Here is a 16780-nt window from a genome sequence, read left to right on the forward strand (position 1 = left end):
TACTGAGTACCCCCAACTGATTGGCTAATGGTTGAAACTGGCTGCAAAGAGGATGCTGCACCGGAAGCCTCGTGATTTTTTTGGTCACTAGCAGTTTACTGTGGTTGCCTATAGTTTCCATGGAAGACTTCGACTTGTCTGCAAAGACTTGCTAAATAATCACATTTCACAAAGTGCAACACAAACAGGAAATCGAGAATACTCGCCTTCAAAGTAAAAGTGGTACATCCCTCCTACAGCCAATACATTTCAAAGGACTCAAAAACAAAGTTGCATTTCAACTTTGCAGCAAAACATTTTCTGTTTCCAGCTTGCGTTGTGCTCTCAGATTTACTCTCGCCCTGCTAGCAGTTGGAGAGCATTTGCACACAAGTTGGCATCTTCCATGCAAACCATGGACAACCACAACAATCTGCTAGCGACCAAAGGAACTGCGAGCAGGTATTGGGTACAACACCAATAAATAAACCTCAGCATTCAACCTTCGTTTATTCAGCTTGTTGCAGAATACACACTGCCTCCATCAAACTGTGGTTGAGGGGCAGTCACTGATTGGACTCTAGTCTTGAGTGAATTAGGGTTTAGCCGAAAGGCCTCGTAACTGGTTGGGAATCACACCGAGCGTCTTGCAGTTGCTAAATGTTCACTAATAGGTCTTGATGCCTGTGTGTGTAAGGTCAAAGTCATTTTACTGGTCAGTTAAAACGTTAGAGTCTATGAGGACTAACTCATTGTTATAGCCAGCCACAAGTGGCCATTAGAGGACCTGCATTTCTTTCAGGTTAAAATAAGATTTATTTTATGGTTCAGACCAAACGTGAAGCAAAGGTTGGCTTCATTACTCACACAGATCCAGTCACTGGAGTTCTTTTGCTGCCTCCTTCCAAAGTCCAGCCTTTTGTGGCGAACACCAAAAGCGAAGGTTAGGTTGCAGGGGTGGATAATTCATCATGTGTGAGCAGGTGTGCACAAAACACAAGCTGCGGGGACTTTGCTTCCTTCATTAAATTAATTCAGATCATTAATTTAAAGGGTGAACATGTGGTTTAGAGTTAGAGCTTCTACAAAACTAAATAAGTCAGTGTAACGTCTGCATGTGTGCACGCGCGTATGTGTGCGTCTGAGGTAAAGCTGCCAGAGGAAAAGGAATTGAGAGCACACACACACACATCATGCACATCTTCACATGGACACCCTGATTATTTAGATTTATTGAAATTTATCACATTTACATGCACACTGGGTCCCCCGGAGACACACGCACACAGGAATGTACTGACACACAAAGGCGTGCACACATCCCCCCAATCTGATGTTTTTTGGATGCTTTGAGACCAGATTAAACAGCACGGTGTGATCATCACGGATAATCACCAGTGCGTTCACACACACATGCATGGCCATATAGATAATCTTGGCTTACCTCCTCCTGTCTTTACACTCCTCTCCTTCTTCCCCTACCTGAATTACATCACAACCTCCTCTCGTCTTACCCAAATGTAAAACTTTTATTTGCATAATTCTTTTCTAACGACAGCAGAACAAAAAAAACCATCACCAGAGTGATTAATATCACAAATCTAAACAACAGGAAGAGCACACTAATCGCATCGGCACATTATGAGAGCCTTGCACCTTTTTTCCATCTCTCTGTCACTGTGTGTCTATTTCTGGCTGAGAGACCTATCTGTTCGCTTGTGTGTGTTTATGTGTGTGTATGTATGCGAGGATTATACAGCATCAGGGCCAGATTTGGTCCATATGCTCCTGGGAAACCCCCCCCTTCTCTTCCTCCTCCTGTCACCATCACCAGCAGCAGATTATGTGTCCTTCAGTGCACAAACCTCACGGGCAGAAGCCAAAAACTGGATGATCTTTCAAAGACACATTAACATAAAAATGTGAAAACTGGGCTAAACCTGAAGAAATGTGTGCATGCGTGTATGTCAGAGGGTTAGAAAGTGTGTGTGTGTGTGTGTGTGTGTGTGTGTGCGTGCGTGCGTGCGTGTGTGTGTGTGTGTTGTGTCTGGCTGTCTCCATCTGTCCATCTAAAGTACGACAGAGTGTACGAGAGTTTCTCTCTGGCTGCTTTCTGCACATATCACTGGCGTGTTTGTGTCTATTAATAAACACACAGAGGTACATGAGAGAGGATGTGGTCGCCATGGTGCAAAGTCCTCCCACGCCTTGTTCTGACTCTCCCTCTGTGTGTGTGTGTGTGTGTGTGTGTGTGTGTGTGTGTGTGTGTGTGTGTGGTCAGATGTTTTTTATGTATAACAGATGATGCAAGCTGTTCTATTTCAAATGATCTGTTTAACCGCGTTTCTTTGCACCGTTTAATAAAATTGCTTGCATAATGAAAGTTATTAAGGACGGTGAGGTAACGCAACCTTACGCACACAAACGTCACACACACACCCATAGGAAGCCTAGTTTACTTCCTGTTTGATTAACTGAAGAGAAAACGTCCAGGTGAAAAGGAGCGCAAGTTCTGTTTTTGTTTTTTTCTTCTTTTTTTTTGTCTGTTTGCGCGCTGGTCCTTAAATTTCCAACGCTCAAGGTTGATTTGAAAGTCGAACTGTTGCCGTGGCAACCCCACATGCCTTTGCATCACCAACTTCAAATGTCACAAAGCAAAAAAAATAGAAAATAAAGACGGCGAGAGAGCGAGAGAGAAAATAAGTATAATTAACAACAACAGACCCGGGTCAGCTGTTATGTGCTAATGATACGCTGCATTTGTTTTAGTGACCTCTGAGTGCCGGCTGGGTGGGGCTTTACAGCATTGGGGTGATCCAGGTTGCCTACGGAAGTCTGTAAATGCCAAAAAAATAAATGTAGAAATAAATACGCGACTTAATACCTGAAATTCCACTCACTAGCCACTTTATTAGGTACAATCTGCTGGTTACATGTTGAACTCCATTCTTTGTGGCATAGATTCAACAAGTTGCTGGAAACATTCCTCAGAGGTTTTGTCCCATGTTGAGGTGAAAGCATCACACTGCATTGCTGCAGATTTATTGGCTGCACATCCATATGCCAAGAAAATGTGCAGGCTGGATCCATGATTACATTTTGTTTGCACCAAATTCTGACCCTACCATCCAACTGTTGAAGAAAACATTTGCTGTTCTTGACAGAGTGGAGTAAATGGTGGGTGGGTGTGGTCTTCTGCTGCTGCTCTTCTGCATACCTTCATTGCAATAAGATTTCTCTAATCTCTCACATCAACAAGGCATTTTCACCCACCCACCGTTTAGCTCACTGGACATTTTCTGTTTTTCAGACCATTCTCTGTAAAGCATAGATATGGTCGTGTGGGGAAAATCCCAACAGGTCACCAGTTTCTGAAATACTCAAACCAGCACGTCTGGCACCAAAACCATGCCACATTCAAAGGCACTCACTGTGAATCCCCTTTCTTTGTCGTTCTGATGCTGGTTTTGACCTTCAGTTTGTCTTAATTGCGTCCACATGCGTCAGTGTACTGAGATGCTGTGACGTTAATGGCTAATTAGATATTTGTGTTAGTGACCAGTTGAAAAGTTGTACTTAAAAAACTGGCAGGTGAGGGTCTATTCTTTTAAATACTTACAAAATATATAGATGTCAAAATAAGGTGTAGCTACATTTATTTACATTTTAATTTACATTTCTTAAAAATACATCTATTTAATTATTTGTTATGCTAAAATTTAATTTTTACTTTCCATTTTTATTTATAGTTATTTAAATTATTTTTTAAAAAAAGGTAATATAAATAAAATAAAATAAAAACCAAATTATAAATATAATATTTTAAATGTATTTCATGGCATATATGTTTATTTTTGTAATTCATTAAAAAAACAAATGCAGAAGAAATTTAAAACAAATCTATGAATTTAAGTAACTTTTTAAAAAAATACTTGTTTTGATGCTTTTCTGTCGAGTCATTCCTTATTTCTTCACGTCTTGTTCCTGTCATTGGCAGTTTTGGTCCTCCATAGATGTCTGCTTATGTGTCAGTCCTGATGATGTGTGTCTGTGTTGGATGTGTGTCGAACTCCAACTGGGTGGTGCCAGAAACATGAGTTTGTTGGGTGCACAGGGGGATTTGCATGTCCACATGAGAAACCCTGTGTGTGCGTGTTTGTGTGTGCGTGTGCGTGTGTGTGTGCGTGTGTGTGTTAAAAAGCCAACACAAACAGCTGGGAGGCTGCTCCGAGTTAAAGTCCTGCCAAATGTGCTGCAGATTACTGCACCATTCTCCTTCTCTCATCTTTAATGTTTCCATTCGGTCCTTACTCCAAACCCTTTGCAGTTCCTCTCCCCGTGCACCCGTCACCTTTTCTTCCCCGCCGTTTCCCCCACCACCCCCTTCATCTCTTTCTCAGTCTGCCATCTGCTGGAGGAGAAAAATAACCGCAGCTTGTCCAAAGGCAGTGACACGGGAGCCGAGCTGCATTTGGCATTCCGGTGTTGTCCGTCCCGGGGACGGCGTGGCCTCATGATTACAAAAACATGGCCATATTTGAAAGGCCAGGTGGTTCTGTGTCTGCAGCAGCCAGCCTGAGACTGTTTTAATTAGTCGTGGGGAAAAAAAGCACCCGCGTTCTGTTTATTCATGAATAAACAGCTGCTGATCAGTGTTTAGTAAGACCACAGCTGAATAATCTTCACATTTGGGCATCTTGAACAGGGATTGTTTAAAAAAATCTGTTCTTTTAATGAAAGCAGCTCTTTTAATTCTTCTGCACCAAATTTATTGCAGTATTTACAAAAGAGTGATCAATGATACTGTAGAACAGGGGTGTCAAATATAAGGCCCGGGGGACCAGATTTGGCCTGCCAATGACTCCCAATACGGCCCACTGGACAGCTTTGAAAAAAAGTGAAGGCGTGCATAGATTTAATATTTTTAACTGTATTTTTACAGATTCCTGTTGGTAAATATCTCCTCCATAGCCATTCATACTACACCAAAGTAACTAAGTAATAGATAAAGAATTAAATTTTGCACATATAATTCTTACAGTTTAGTCATGCTGACAGATTTCTTTCATTTACTACAGAAGCATTATTTTAATAGAAAACTGAGACATGCTGCTGAAATTGTGCTGATTTCATCTTATGTGAAGCTGTCACAAGGATGTAATATGGTTAAACAGTTTTACACAGACAGAAAGGGGGGTTTTCTTCACCTACTGAAGGTAAAATGGGCTCTGTGTGGCCCGTGAGGTCAAACCAGTTTGACATCTCTGCTCTAGGATAATGAAAAAAGGGGAAAAAATCCATAAATGATGAAGGAAATAAAATCAAAACTTGAATTCAAAGCAATTTTTGTGATGTTACATTGCTATAAATCCCACCCAGATAAAAACATACGTGAAAGCCTGGTGCACACAACTTTAAGGAAACACGTCATTCAAACAGGGAATTTTCAGATTAAAGGCACCACCAAGGATGCCCCATGATCCCACATGGTTGGTTTATCAGTGTATTCAACGCCTGAAATCAGTCGATTTCCGCACGTCGAAGCTGCCACTTGCAGTTTTTAAGCAAAAACATCATCGTACAGATTACTGTGAATTTCACGGGGCAAGATTTGTACTGCTGTCCATCCATCACTTATAAGGCTGAAGTGTTAGCCATGGTGTGAGGTGTGGTTACATGTGGCTTGTGGTTTAACGTGCTTTGGGTGATCAGTAAGTCTTTGTTTTGTTGTTTCTCGATGCCTTCTCGATGATCTTTTCAAATTCCTCCGCTAGATTTTACTGGTGCTGCTTATGTTAGATTACATGGCATTTGAGCCACGTCCAACCTGAGGGCACTCGTGCATTACCAGCTCAGTTCAGTCTCACTGAAACAAATGGGACTCCTGCTAATGTTGCTCAGAGAGTGGCCTACATGAGTAGATGAGCGTAACATTTAAATAACTGCAGGGATTCTCCTGCCTCAAAATTAGGCCTTAACTACACTCATAAGCATGATTGGTCCATATATATGAAGGCTATGAGGCTGTCTTACTGTGCTTAACAGAATTTGATGTGTTTTCCTATCGTATCTAGACGTGCGATAATCAAAAGCGCATTATTTTATGCTCGAGTAAAATAATTGTATTTTGGCATGGGTTTTTATGGGTGAACAGCTCTTGGAGGTTCTTTTGGTACTTTTTTGTCTTATAGTGTATCTCCTTATTATATTTTGGGGGCTCTTATCTGTTATCCGGTTGTTCAGTGATGACGTGACGGATCCTACTTCCGGGCCTAAAGTAGTCTGCGTTTAATATGGCTTTTGTGTTGTTAACACACGGCTAGTGACTGGGCCTAGTGACTTAACGACCGGACTGCAGTAGGACACTGGAGAAAAGACTGGAACTTGTTTTCTTCCTGCTGTAAAAGAGGACTTTCTGTCCCTCCTTTAGCTCTTTTCTGTCCTTGGTATTTATTTATTTTTAACGAACATAAGAACATGTTACATTAAAATCATTTAAAGTTGCTAATGAAGCTCTTTGACCTGATGCTGAATTAGATCAGCAGTGGGAAAATGTTCTGGAGGGGGGGACTGAAGACAAGTAGAGGAGGAGAGGGAGCTGGTGTCACTGAGTGAGTCTGCTGGGAACAGCATGCTGCTGCTCATTAAAGGCAGAATGATATACCGAGTGGCAGAAAACACACACACACACACACACACACACACACACACACTCTTACATATGCGCTCGCACAAATGCGGACGCTTGCTGTAATTTGCCTTGGCAGATGAGATGCTGATCTGACACTGAAAGCGGTCCGATGACAGCGCGTAGGCAGCGCAGAGCAACACACACACACACAAAAACACACACGCAGACACACAGAGTCAGGACAGCTCACGCAGGCTGGCAACTCGTGAGTTTGTGTGATCACAGTGACGTTTCCAGCTCTCTTATAAACCACAGCGGCGTGCCATTAACCTTCCCGTCATCTTGATATATGTGCGTGTGTGTGTAAAATGAATTTGATGCCTTAAATCAGCAGGAATAGCAACTACCATGTGTGTGTGTGTCTGTGTGTGTTGTCACTGCCGACCAGACAGGTTCTTCCGGTTCTATTTTTAGCCTGGAGGAAGTCGGCCTGTCCTTACATGAACACGCAGACGCACACCTGCACGCTCCACCTCACCTCTCAGGAGTTACGTCTGAGGCGGGGGTGGGGGAAATTGCTCAAACACATGCACACCTGAGGGGGGAGTGGTTACCTGCCACAGGGAAGTTTGCGAGAGAGGAAGTAGAATTGCATTGTGTGAGAGAACCGCTAGTGTGAAACTTTGTAGACAAAAGAAGGAAGCATTCGAATATAAGAAGAAGGAGAAGGGAAAAACGATGGGAAGGAAGGAATCCAGATAGCACACAGAAAGGAAGTAAAAGTTTCTTACCACCGTCCTGAGGATAAGACTGGTTTTCAGTGAAATGCTGGGGCTGTGTAGGTGCGGTGGGTGCTGCATTGCGCCCCTGTTGTTCGGGCGAGGGAAGGAGGGTGATGACAAGTGGCTCAGCCACGAGGACCATCTGGAGTCGGCTCACTTTGGTAAGGCGGAGGAGAGCCGGCTGGTTGAGGAAGAGGTCAGTGTGAGAGGCAAACACCAACAGCCAGATAAGCCCAGTCCTAGACTGTGGGAATGTGTGTGTCTGTGTGTGTTTTTTTTGTAGTTTGTCAGATGGATTCTTTGCATTTTCTTTGCTGCTTGTTTAAAAGTACAAACTTTTCTTGACATCATTCTTGACATTTTCTTCATACCACACCAAAGTAACTAAGTACTGGATAAACAGTTAAATGACATAAAAGTTAGGACAGTTAGCTTTTCTCTTCAATGATTTTAGAGTTTGATACTTTAAAGAAACCCCAAAATATCACTCTGTCTCTATTTGTGTCCACTCTATAGGTGTGAAAGTTTGGCTTTAGCAGCTCCTGGTTTCCAGAACAAACTACCAAACATATATTGTTACCTTTTCATGTCCACGCAGCTGCAGAAATGAAGCTAACTATTAACTCAGACAGTAGGTGTGACTGTTAAGGTATTGGCCTTTCTGTGTGGAGTTCACAGAGAAGTGGGTTGTTTGGGATTGGCCGTGTCCGTCTTCTCCTACAGTCTCGGGTATTGCTCATTTCACCGAGTGGAAATAAAACTGCAGGAAGTTTTTGTGCAGCAGTCTTTGTGTTTACGCCAGAATACTGGTCGAGTCACTCGTGTCGCTCTGCTGTCTGGGAGAAAGTCCAAATTTCAGTGATTTGTTGATTGAGTGTTTACACTGAACACTGAAGGTCAGTCTTTCATGCAGGACGGAGGCTGACAGACGTGTGTGTGTGTGGTCTGTTAGAGAATTAAATGAAGGGAGAAATAAATCAGGGTTGATTCAGTCGGATGTTTGTGTGGATGTGGGCGCCCTTCAAAGCTCCGGGTGTGTGTGTGTGCATTTCGCAGATGAGTAAGTATATGTGTTAATGTGCTTCAGTGTGCATATCCACTTCACTGCCCTCCTCTGAGTGTTTGTCTGTGTGCGTGTGCCAGGATGATTGTTGTGATGTGATTAGTTTGCTCTAATGAATAGAGTGATCTGTGTGACAACATCGCTCAGCTGGAGAAGAGAGGAGACACTGTGACCTTTGAATATCACATATGTCTGTTTATATGTGAAACACACGTGTGCTGTTTGCTCTGCCGATATGTTCCTGTGTGCAGTTTAATATAGTCCGTACACTGAATTAGCTTGAAGAGGCTTTATGGCATGTGTGACACCCACTGTGCTCAGGTGTGTGACTCAGTCAGGAAAGCTAAGGAAACTTTACCTGGGAAAGATAAATTGGTCGGGCTCTTTATTGTTTTAATGTAGGGACTAGTTCCTTCTGCACGGTGATCAAAGGTTAATGACGACTCAGTGCAATTAATAAGTAGCAGAAGACCAGGGATGCTTGCGTAGCTCAGTTTTAAATACACAAAATTAAGCTCATCGCGAACTCTAGCAGTAGGTGTGACTGTTGAAGAATTTAGTTGCTTGGTCTTGTAGCCGGACAGCGGAAATTCAAAGAGAAGTGAGTGAGTGGGAAGTTCAAGTGACAGATAGTGATAGATGGAGTTTTATTCAACAACAGTTGTCTGAAGGCGCTTTTAAGAAGCAGGGACTTGGTGATAGCAAAGGGGAAGAACTCGCTTTTAACAGGAAGAGACCTCCGAGTGAAGTAGGCTCAGAAAGGGGCAGCAATCTGCTTATAAGGTAAGTGGAAAGAAATGACAGACTAGAGGAGCGTAGGTTTTCTTTTTTCCTTCGGTGGATAAAAAAGGTTTGCAAAAGTTGCTTTTTAATTGTTGTTAAATGGGGGGTTGAAATATATCTCTGTGGGTGAAGGGACGAATGGTAGTTACAGCATGTAAAACATTTTTCAGAATAAATTGGCAAATGTGGGCAAATCGATTGAATTTGCATTTGAACATCTGCTGGAGAAGACTGAACTTTACTTTATCTGATTTTGCTGAAACGCTTATCACGTTAGCTTTTGCCAGCTCTAAATCAACTCAATTTCTCAATGTTTTCCATATAACCTGCATTTTTCATGCGCTTGGGATGTTTAGGATAGTAAGCTAACCTAGCCAAATGTTAGGCCCTGGTTTGGGGATGGGGTCATTAGGCTTGACGAGTTTCTCTGTGTTGGGTCTGACTTTCAGGTTGTCCTTTACTGATACCCTGGGCTGAAATGCTGTTAGCGTTCGTCAAACAAAACCGCTCTGATTAGCTCCTCGACTGACGGTTTGTGACGGCATTGTTGTGGCAACCACGGATAAGCTTGATTGGTGGAACATGGTGGTTACACCTCACCGTTATCTCTAAAGTGTCAAGTGGGTCAGTGGAAAGAGACCTTTACACCTTCCTGTTGGTGCATTTTGTTCTTTCTTCTACTTCCTCAAGGGACCGTCTGCTCTTTGGTTTTCTTTCAAGTCAACTCTCTAGAGCCTGTGGTTGATGTAGTTTTTGCATCTTTCTCTTTTTGTGTTGTTCCTCTTCCTCAGTCCTCACCGCTCTCGCAGCTATACTTCTTTTTTCCCCTGCATCTCCTGTTGTTAATGATCCATACCGTGAGCCTATCTGTCATTGTTCCCACCATCGGTCCTTTCCTTTCTGCTTCCTTTTCTCTCCGTCTTTCTCTCTCACATGGTGACAATATGAGATTTTCTCTCCTGCAGGGTATGAAAGCACATTTATTCTAAGAAAGAAACAAGCACACTGAGAGCACAAGCAGCTGTATGCGCCATTACTAGGCGGGATATCTCATGGTTGCACATTGACACAGACAGACGGAGACACACGCACACACACTGCAAGAGAGAAATGAGATTGTGATGGAGCGATGAATTAGATTTATCACTGGTTCGGCGGTGCCTCTGCCTTGTATTACTCCCACTGTTCACACAGCCAAGGACATTACTGCTAAGAGAAATAGCCGGAGAAAGTAAGACAGAAATCGCATGAGATGAAAGAGGAAGGTCAGGAGAAACATAAGCAGTAACAGAAGTTATGGAGGACTGAAACTGTCAGAATCATCTGTATCATGGACTAGTAGATACATGTGCTATTGAATGCACCAAAATATTTAAAGTAAATGGTAGGTATCAATATATAAAATGTGGACAGATGCTATTATCTTGGGTTTGCCTCTGTGGTGCAGAAAAAGGCAATTAGACTGATGTTACCAGTAGCAAGTATATAAATGTCAGTGTCTATCTTTGTATCAAATAATCCCATTTGACAGTAATGGCTGTCTAATCTAGGTTGGCTCAGTTCCTCTAATACAGCGGTCCCCAACCTTTTTTTGCGACACGGGCCGGTTTATGTCCGACAATATTTTAATGGACCAGCATTTAAGGTGTCGTGGATAAATACAACAACATAAAACCAGTACCGGTACCAAAAACGGGAGATTTATTTATAATACACAGGAAATTCTCCAGGGAAACCGATTTAATGATAGAAATGAAGTAAAAAATCACGATAAAAACCCTGAAAACCATAAATTTCGCACCAAGCCTCAACTCTAGCGGCCCAGTACGAAACGGCTCACGCACCAGTATCGGTCCGTGGCCCGGGGGTTGGGACCACTGCTCTAGTAGACGCAGTCCTTTCTGTTGTGAGCCTGGCATCCAGCTGGCGTTAAACCCATGACTAACACAGAATGACAGAAATGCATTTAGATCAGTAAAAATAAACAAAAAGTAATAATTTTGAGGCGTAAGATACAAGGTGAAATATAAGGACTGAATGAAAAGCCAAACCCTAGAGATGTTAGAAGCGTAATGCATTAATCTTCTTCCTTTTCTTTTTGTTTGCACTCAGACCACTAAAGATAAAAATAGCCAACTACCTGCTCTGCGAGATATTATCAAATTTGAATACTTTCACTTTTGAAAGCTCCTGTTTGCAATTTCCCTTAAGGGAAGACTTCCGCTCTGAAATGGAAACGCTGCCAAGTGACTGCTGAGCCACCTGCCATCGAACCATGCCTGAGCTGAGACTTTTTTAAATTTTCACTAGGAAAGTAACGTACACGTGTTTTTGAAAAGCGCCTGAAACCTCCCCTAGAAAACTGATATTAATTTCACAGTGAAAAATATCTTCAGACCGTATCCTCAAGCAATGAAAAAGATCTTGGATGGAAGTTGACATACTTACACACACGATTTAACTCCTGGAGAACTGGTTTGTTATGCAAGTCTTATTTGCTGAAAACAATGGTAAGAAGAAGGTAAGATGTGATTACCTGCAGTCCTCCTGGTTCGGCTTATTGGCTGAAAAGTTATCTTGAATAGTTCTTGAGTTATTCATTAAGACAAAGAAACTGAGTATATGGAATGCCATGAATGCAAAAATATCTTGTAAGCGCTCTTTAAATGACCTTTACTCTGTTACCGCTGATGCTAGACACAAAATTCAAACTGTTTTGGAAAGAAGAGACATTGAGCTTTATGGGGACTTTTGGTGTATCAGGGTAGCACAAAGCATTTATAAGGTATTGCTGTCTGAACACAGACAGAAAAATGAAATCCACCTAGATTTTTCCATGTGCACTTCACATTACCATAACTCTTCAGCTTTGTGAAGTTTTACCTCCAAAATGACAAAGAAGTCCACGTGGCATGTGCGACACTTGGAATAAAGTGTTAAGGTGAAGAAACATTAAAAAGGAGCTTGTAGCAGTTTTCACAGATGCCTTGAAAGTGAATTCTTTCCAGTTTTATCACGTGTGTGATACAGCTGTTTTCTGCCATGACATGCGGGTGACTCATGCAGGCACACGGTTATTCTCTTTATGTGGAAGCCTCTGGGCTGTTACGGAGGCAGATCTAGTGATTTGTTGCTACATTTGGTGATGAATGTGCAGGTATGCAGGGAGCTGCGCGTTTTTAAGATCCTATCTGCATGTGCCAGCGGTTGTTACGAGAAACGAGGATCTCCATGGCGACCCCCTCCCGATGTCCTGTCTCAAATTGATTACCCGTGGGGGATTCGGCCCTCTTGCACCATGTAGTCACAAACAGGGGGAAAGAAAGAACGAGCGCATGTTAAGCAGAGATGAGGAAAAAAGACAATAACAGCCACCGTGGCAGAATTGGTGATGAGTTTCAGCCAAGCGGATCGATTGTATCAAATGAAATCATTCGATCTTCTGACGTTCTGACCGTGGTAATAATTTCTACGTGGCCACGGATGACTGCATCTCCCACCTGCTGCTTCCCTACCTGACTTGAATGCTGCATGAGTGTACTGCAAACCAAATCAAACGTCGTTATTTGCTGCTTTAACAGATTAGTGTGCTGTTTTTGGGCCCCTGATCTCATCCACACACATATCGGGTGAAAATACTGAAAAAGCCCAGCGGTGCCTTTGGGCTGATGCTTCTGTTTTATCGTGACAGATCCAGTCAACACCGCTCTGCTCATGTGTGCAGCTCTGTCTTTGTTTGACAAGAGCAAGCCATCCGAGTGACACTATCCAAACCGATCTCCTTCTGTTTACGTGTGAACTCCGAGAAGAATAGCTGTCACGGCTGATATTCAGAGGTTCTGGATGCGCTAACGTCTGTTTTATCTTCCTCCTCCTCTCCTTCTATCCCCTCTGTCTCTGTTCTCTCACTACAGAAAAGTGTGAAGGAGGGAATCCTGTTAAAGCAAACAAGCTCCTTCCAGAGGTGGAAGAGGAGGTACTTCAAACTCAGAGGGAGGACCCTCTACTATGCCAAAGACTGCAAGGTACAGAACTGTGTGATCGTTTTACCGCCGTAGCTCTTAAACTGTAACATTTTTATTTAAATGTAACTGGCTAAAAAATAAGCTGATGGGTTTTTTTTCTCCCATTAGTCCCTAATTTTTGATGAAGTGGACCTATCAGATGCCAGTGTGGCTGAGACCAGCACCAAGAACATCAACAACAGTTTCACAGTAAGCCCAAGACAGGCCTTATAATTGACTACAAGGTGGCCCTTTAAAACTTTTCTAAGGGCAAATTATGACAAAATAGCCTACATGGACTAATGCTAGGTCAGAAATAGACCATTTTAATGGATGCCAGCTCAGCTATTTGGTGGTGACATGGCTGTTTTTTAGTGTAAAAGATTACTGCTAATCAGCTAATTTAGTTAGCTAAGTTAGCTTGTCTGGTTAGCAAGGTGGGTTTGTTATTCACTTTAATATAACAGGTAATGTTAATTTTGGCTTATAAAAAAGTTTAAAGCAAAATGTAGGAATTGAACTTAAGGGGTATACAGAGCTGCACAGAAACCTTCTGATTGCTTTGGTCTCTAGGAGACTGCCCGTAGTTTGCACTGAAGACGGCAACTTGTTTGCGCACGCTTGCTAGCTAACCACCAAGCAGTAGAAACCTGAAAAAGAGCGACGCAATCCGGAAACAGAGAACATTCGTCTTAAAAGTAAAAGTCGTCTTCATACCAGGCTTAATTAACTTCAGGATTGATAACTTCTAATAAGTTTGTTTAATTCAGAATTTTATTTGGGGACATATATCTGAAGAACAGCTGGTGCTTCCATTAGCCTGTCATGCCATATTGCTCAACAACTACAAGAAATTCAAAGATTGGAGTCAAGTTTTTTGCTCTCTTCTAAGCTTTCCACTTTCTTTCTTTCTCAGGTGATCACTCCATTTCGCAAACTAATGTTATGCGCTGAAAGCAGGAAGGAAATGGAGGACTGGATCACGGCGCTGAAATCTGTCCAAAAGTGGGAAACCTACGAGGTTGGTGCTTCTCATCTCTGTGTCGGGCTCTTGTTATGTTTCAGCCCCATCCTTCGTTCTCCTGGCTGACGTGAGAGTAAACTGGGCCAAACTGATTATCATTAGATAATAGCTAGTCATGAGTGTGTAATTAATTTTGATGAGACCAGGCTTTCACAGCTCAGTTCTTCTTGCATCTGTTTTTCACATAAATGATCCACCTTCACATCTTCTCGTCTCCTTTTTATCTGCCTCTCATTTCAGCTCTTTGCCTACCGATTGATGTCCTCATAAAACCAAGCCTCCTCTTTAATTGGTTATAAAGTGGAGGCTCTGATTTTTTTTTATGAGCTTATATTCTCTTTGATTTTTGGCCTTCCTAGGCTTTTTATTATAAAAGTTAATTTGGGGTTTCAATTTTTGCCTTCTCATCTCTAGTTATTCATGTGATGTGATTTTAAGCAGGTGATGAATTGTGCAGCCATCGTTCTCCTACCCCAGCCTAGTTATTTTTTTTAATTGTAGTTCCGGGAAAGTTCTCGTTTTTGTCCTGTTGTGTTTCCTCTTGTGTAGAGAAGTGCTGACGCGTTTCAACCTCAATGTTTCTCCTTCCCACCCCCCCAGGCCAGTCAGTTTAATATGGAGCATTTCTCCGGGATGCACAACTGGTACGCCTGCTCGCACGCCAGACCGACCTTCTGCAACGTTTGCAGAGAGGCGCTGCCAGGTGTCACCTCCCACGGCCTGTCCTGTGAAGGCACGTAGACACATGCACACACACACTGCATCTGTGTTCTTGCGCTCACTCATATGAAGTCACTGGAACGTCGAGTCACTCATGCATTAATTTCTAAGAAACAATCCTACCATTTTTGGTCTAACAAGAAAAATTACATCACCAGCGTTCTCTTTGTCTGCGCTTGATATGCAGTAATAAAGTAGCTTTAAAGCTCTTTCCTGCACTGTGACAATGGTTGCTTAACAGGTTTGTGATACAACTGGAGACAGTTGTATAAAGTACGTCACCTCTCATATCAGGGGTAAAAATCAGATTACAGACATACTTTAAATCCACTCAACACATTCAATTGTAATTCAGAGACAACTTCAACAATCCAACGACAGCCTGTAAGCCAGAACTTGGCGACAGTGGGAAGGAAAAACTCCCTTTTAACAGGAAGAAACCTTGAGCAGAACCAGGAGGAGCAGCCATCTGCGGTTGGGGGTTTAGAAGGGAGGAAGACGGAACAATTTCTGAAGAGGACAGGATTTTAAGAGCTTATTTTGAAAAATATCTCAGTGAACATTAAAATGCGTAAAACCACCTCAAAGTCTATCAAGATCATGCCAGAGCAGCAGGTCGCCATATAACCCTTAAGCGGCAGCTCAAAATCCAACAAACAACGGCATTTACACGTGCAAGAAAGGCCAAAACACACAAAAATCTAGGTTTACCAAAATATCCATGTATGTCGACCTCAAAGTCCAAGAAACTAGAAAAGGAGACCAGTCTCCTTCAAAGTAAAAGCACCATGTACCCAGCGACTGCCAACAACAACCCGCCAACTGATCAGGAAAAACACGTTTTTCCCTAGCAACTGCATGTTGCCAGGGTATCACTAGACTCAAGGTCTGTGTGATTGAGGCTGCAGGTTTCCAATTACCATTAAAGAGAATTTCTCTTCTCAGAGAACAATGTTAGTACCTGAGGGCTCCTTTTGTTTAATTTCAGCACAACATATCTTGAAGAAAGAAAGTGTTACAGGTATTTAAGTAACACTTTATTTTAATTTGGTCCCTAATATGAAGTTGATTAGGTAAAACAAAGAAATTAACTGATTAACTCTAATTAGTCGACCCACTGTCCTTGCTTCAGATTAATTTTGTTCTCGTGCTTTAAAAACCCAGCAGTACATTTACCATAGACTGTATCTAAATGATGGCAAAACTCAGCAGTAATTAAGCAGTAACCACCTCTGAACTTGTGGATCCCTGCTTAGTTTTTTTGTTTAACTTGTAGTGACCATATTTGGACTCAGTTTAAATATCATTTATATAAAATTCACAACAACAGCAGCCACCTCAAAGAGCCTTAGCATGTCAGCTATAGCACAGATAGCTGTTATAACCTATAACACAGAAATAAAATATCAGAGCTTCAGTGACCAAAAGTGCAGATGACTGTAACGAGCTTTTAGTGCTTTAACTGTGACTGTCGCTCAAAGAGGCCACGCCCCAATTGATAACTTTAAGCATCAAAAACCACGTTATACTGCACATGCTTTCCAACTAAAACTGAGTTTTGCAGCAGGCTGCAAACATGTTTGTCTTTGCTTTAAAGTTGTGCCTCTTAACATGGGAGTCTATGGGGACCAGCCCTCGTTTAGAGCAGCCTCAGACTAGAGGAGCTGCAGTTTTTAGCACCCCCTCCAGCTGCTCTCCAGTCCATATGTACACTGTCTCATCATGTTATCGCATAGTTTTACACAGCTCTATCAGGAGTACAGTCACACACTGTGACCATCAGGAAGCTTACAT

The 16780-nt window shown here is 42.3% G+C and overlaps 1 protein-coding gene across 4 annotated transcripts in view; it reads left to right on the forward strand.

Annotated features, from left to right (window-relative positions):
- The window catches only part of LOC146579753 (diacylglycerol kinase delta), a 99352-nt gene that overhangs the window by 52021 nt on the left and 30551 nt on the right, over nt 1–16780 (forward strand). For 3 of the 4 annotated variants that reach the window (XM_085264636.1, XM_085264644.1, XM_085264651.1), the window contains 4 exons: nt 13153–13263; nt 13372–13452; nt 14159–14263; nt 14867–14999. In XM_085264636.1, the coding sequence (XP_085120762.1) occupies nt 13153–13263; nt 13372–13452; nt 14159–14263; nt 14867–14999 (430 nt within the window). Of the gene's footprint in view, nt 1–7093; nt 7589–13152; nt 13264–13371; nt 13453–14158; nt 14264–14866; nt 15000–16780 lie in introns of those variants that run through there. The other variant, XM_085264661.1, reaches the window with a different exon arrangement.

Source organism: Mchenga conophoros, linkage group LG3 (genome assembly GCF_057382185.1).
Source record: "Mchenga conophoros isolate Kocher_MC1m ecotype Shallow Benthic linkage group LG3, M_conophoros_male_GT1.1, whole genome shotgun sequence".
NCBI lineage: Eukaryota > Metazoa > Chordata > Actinopteri > Cichliformes > Cichlidae > Mchenga > Mchenga conophoros.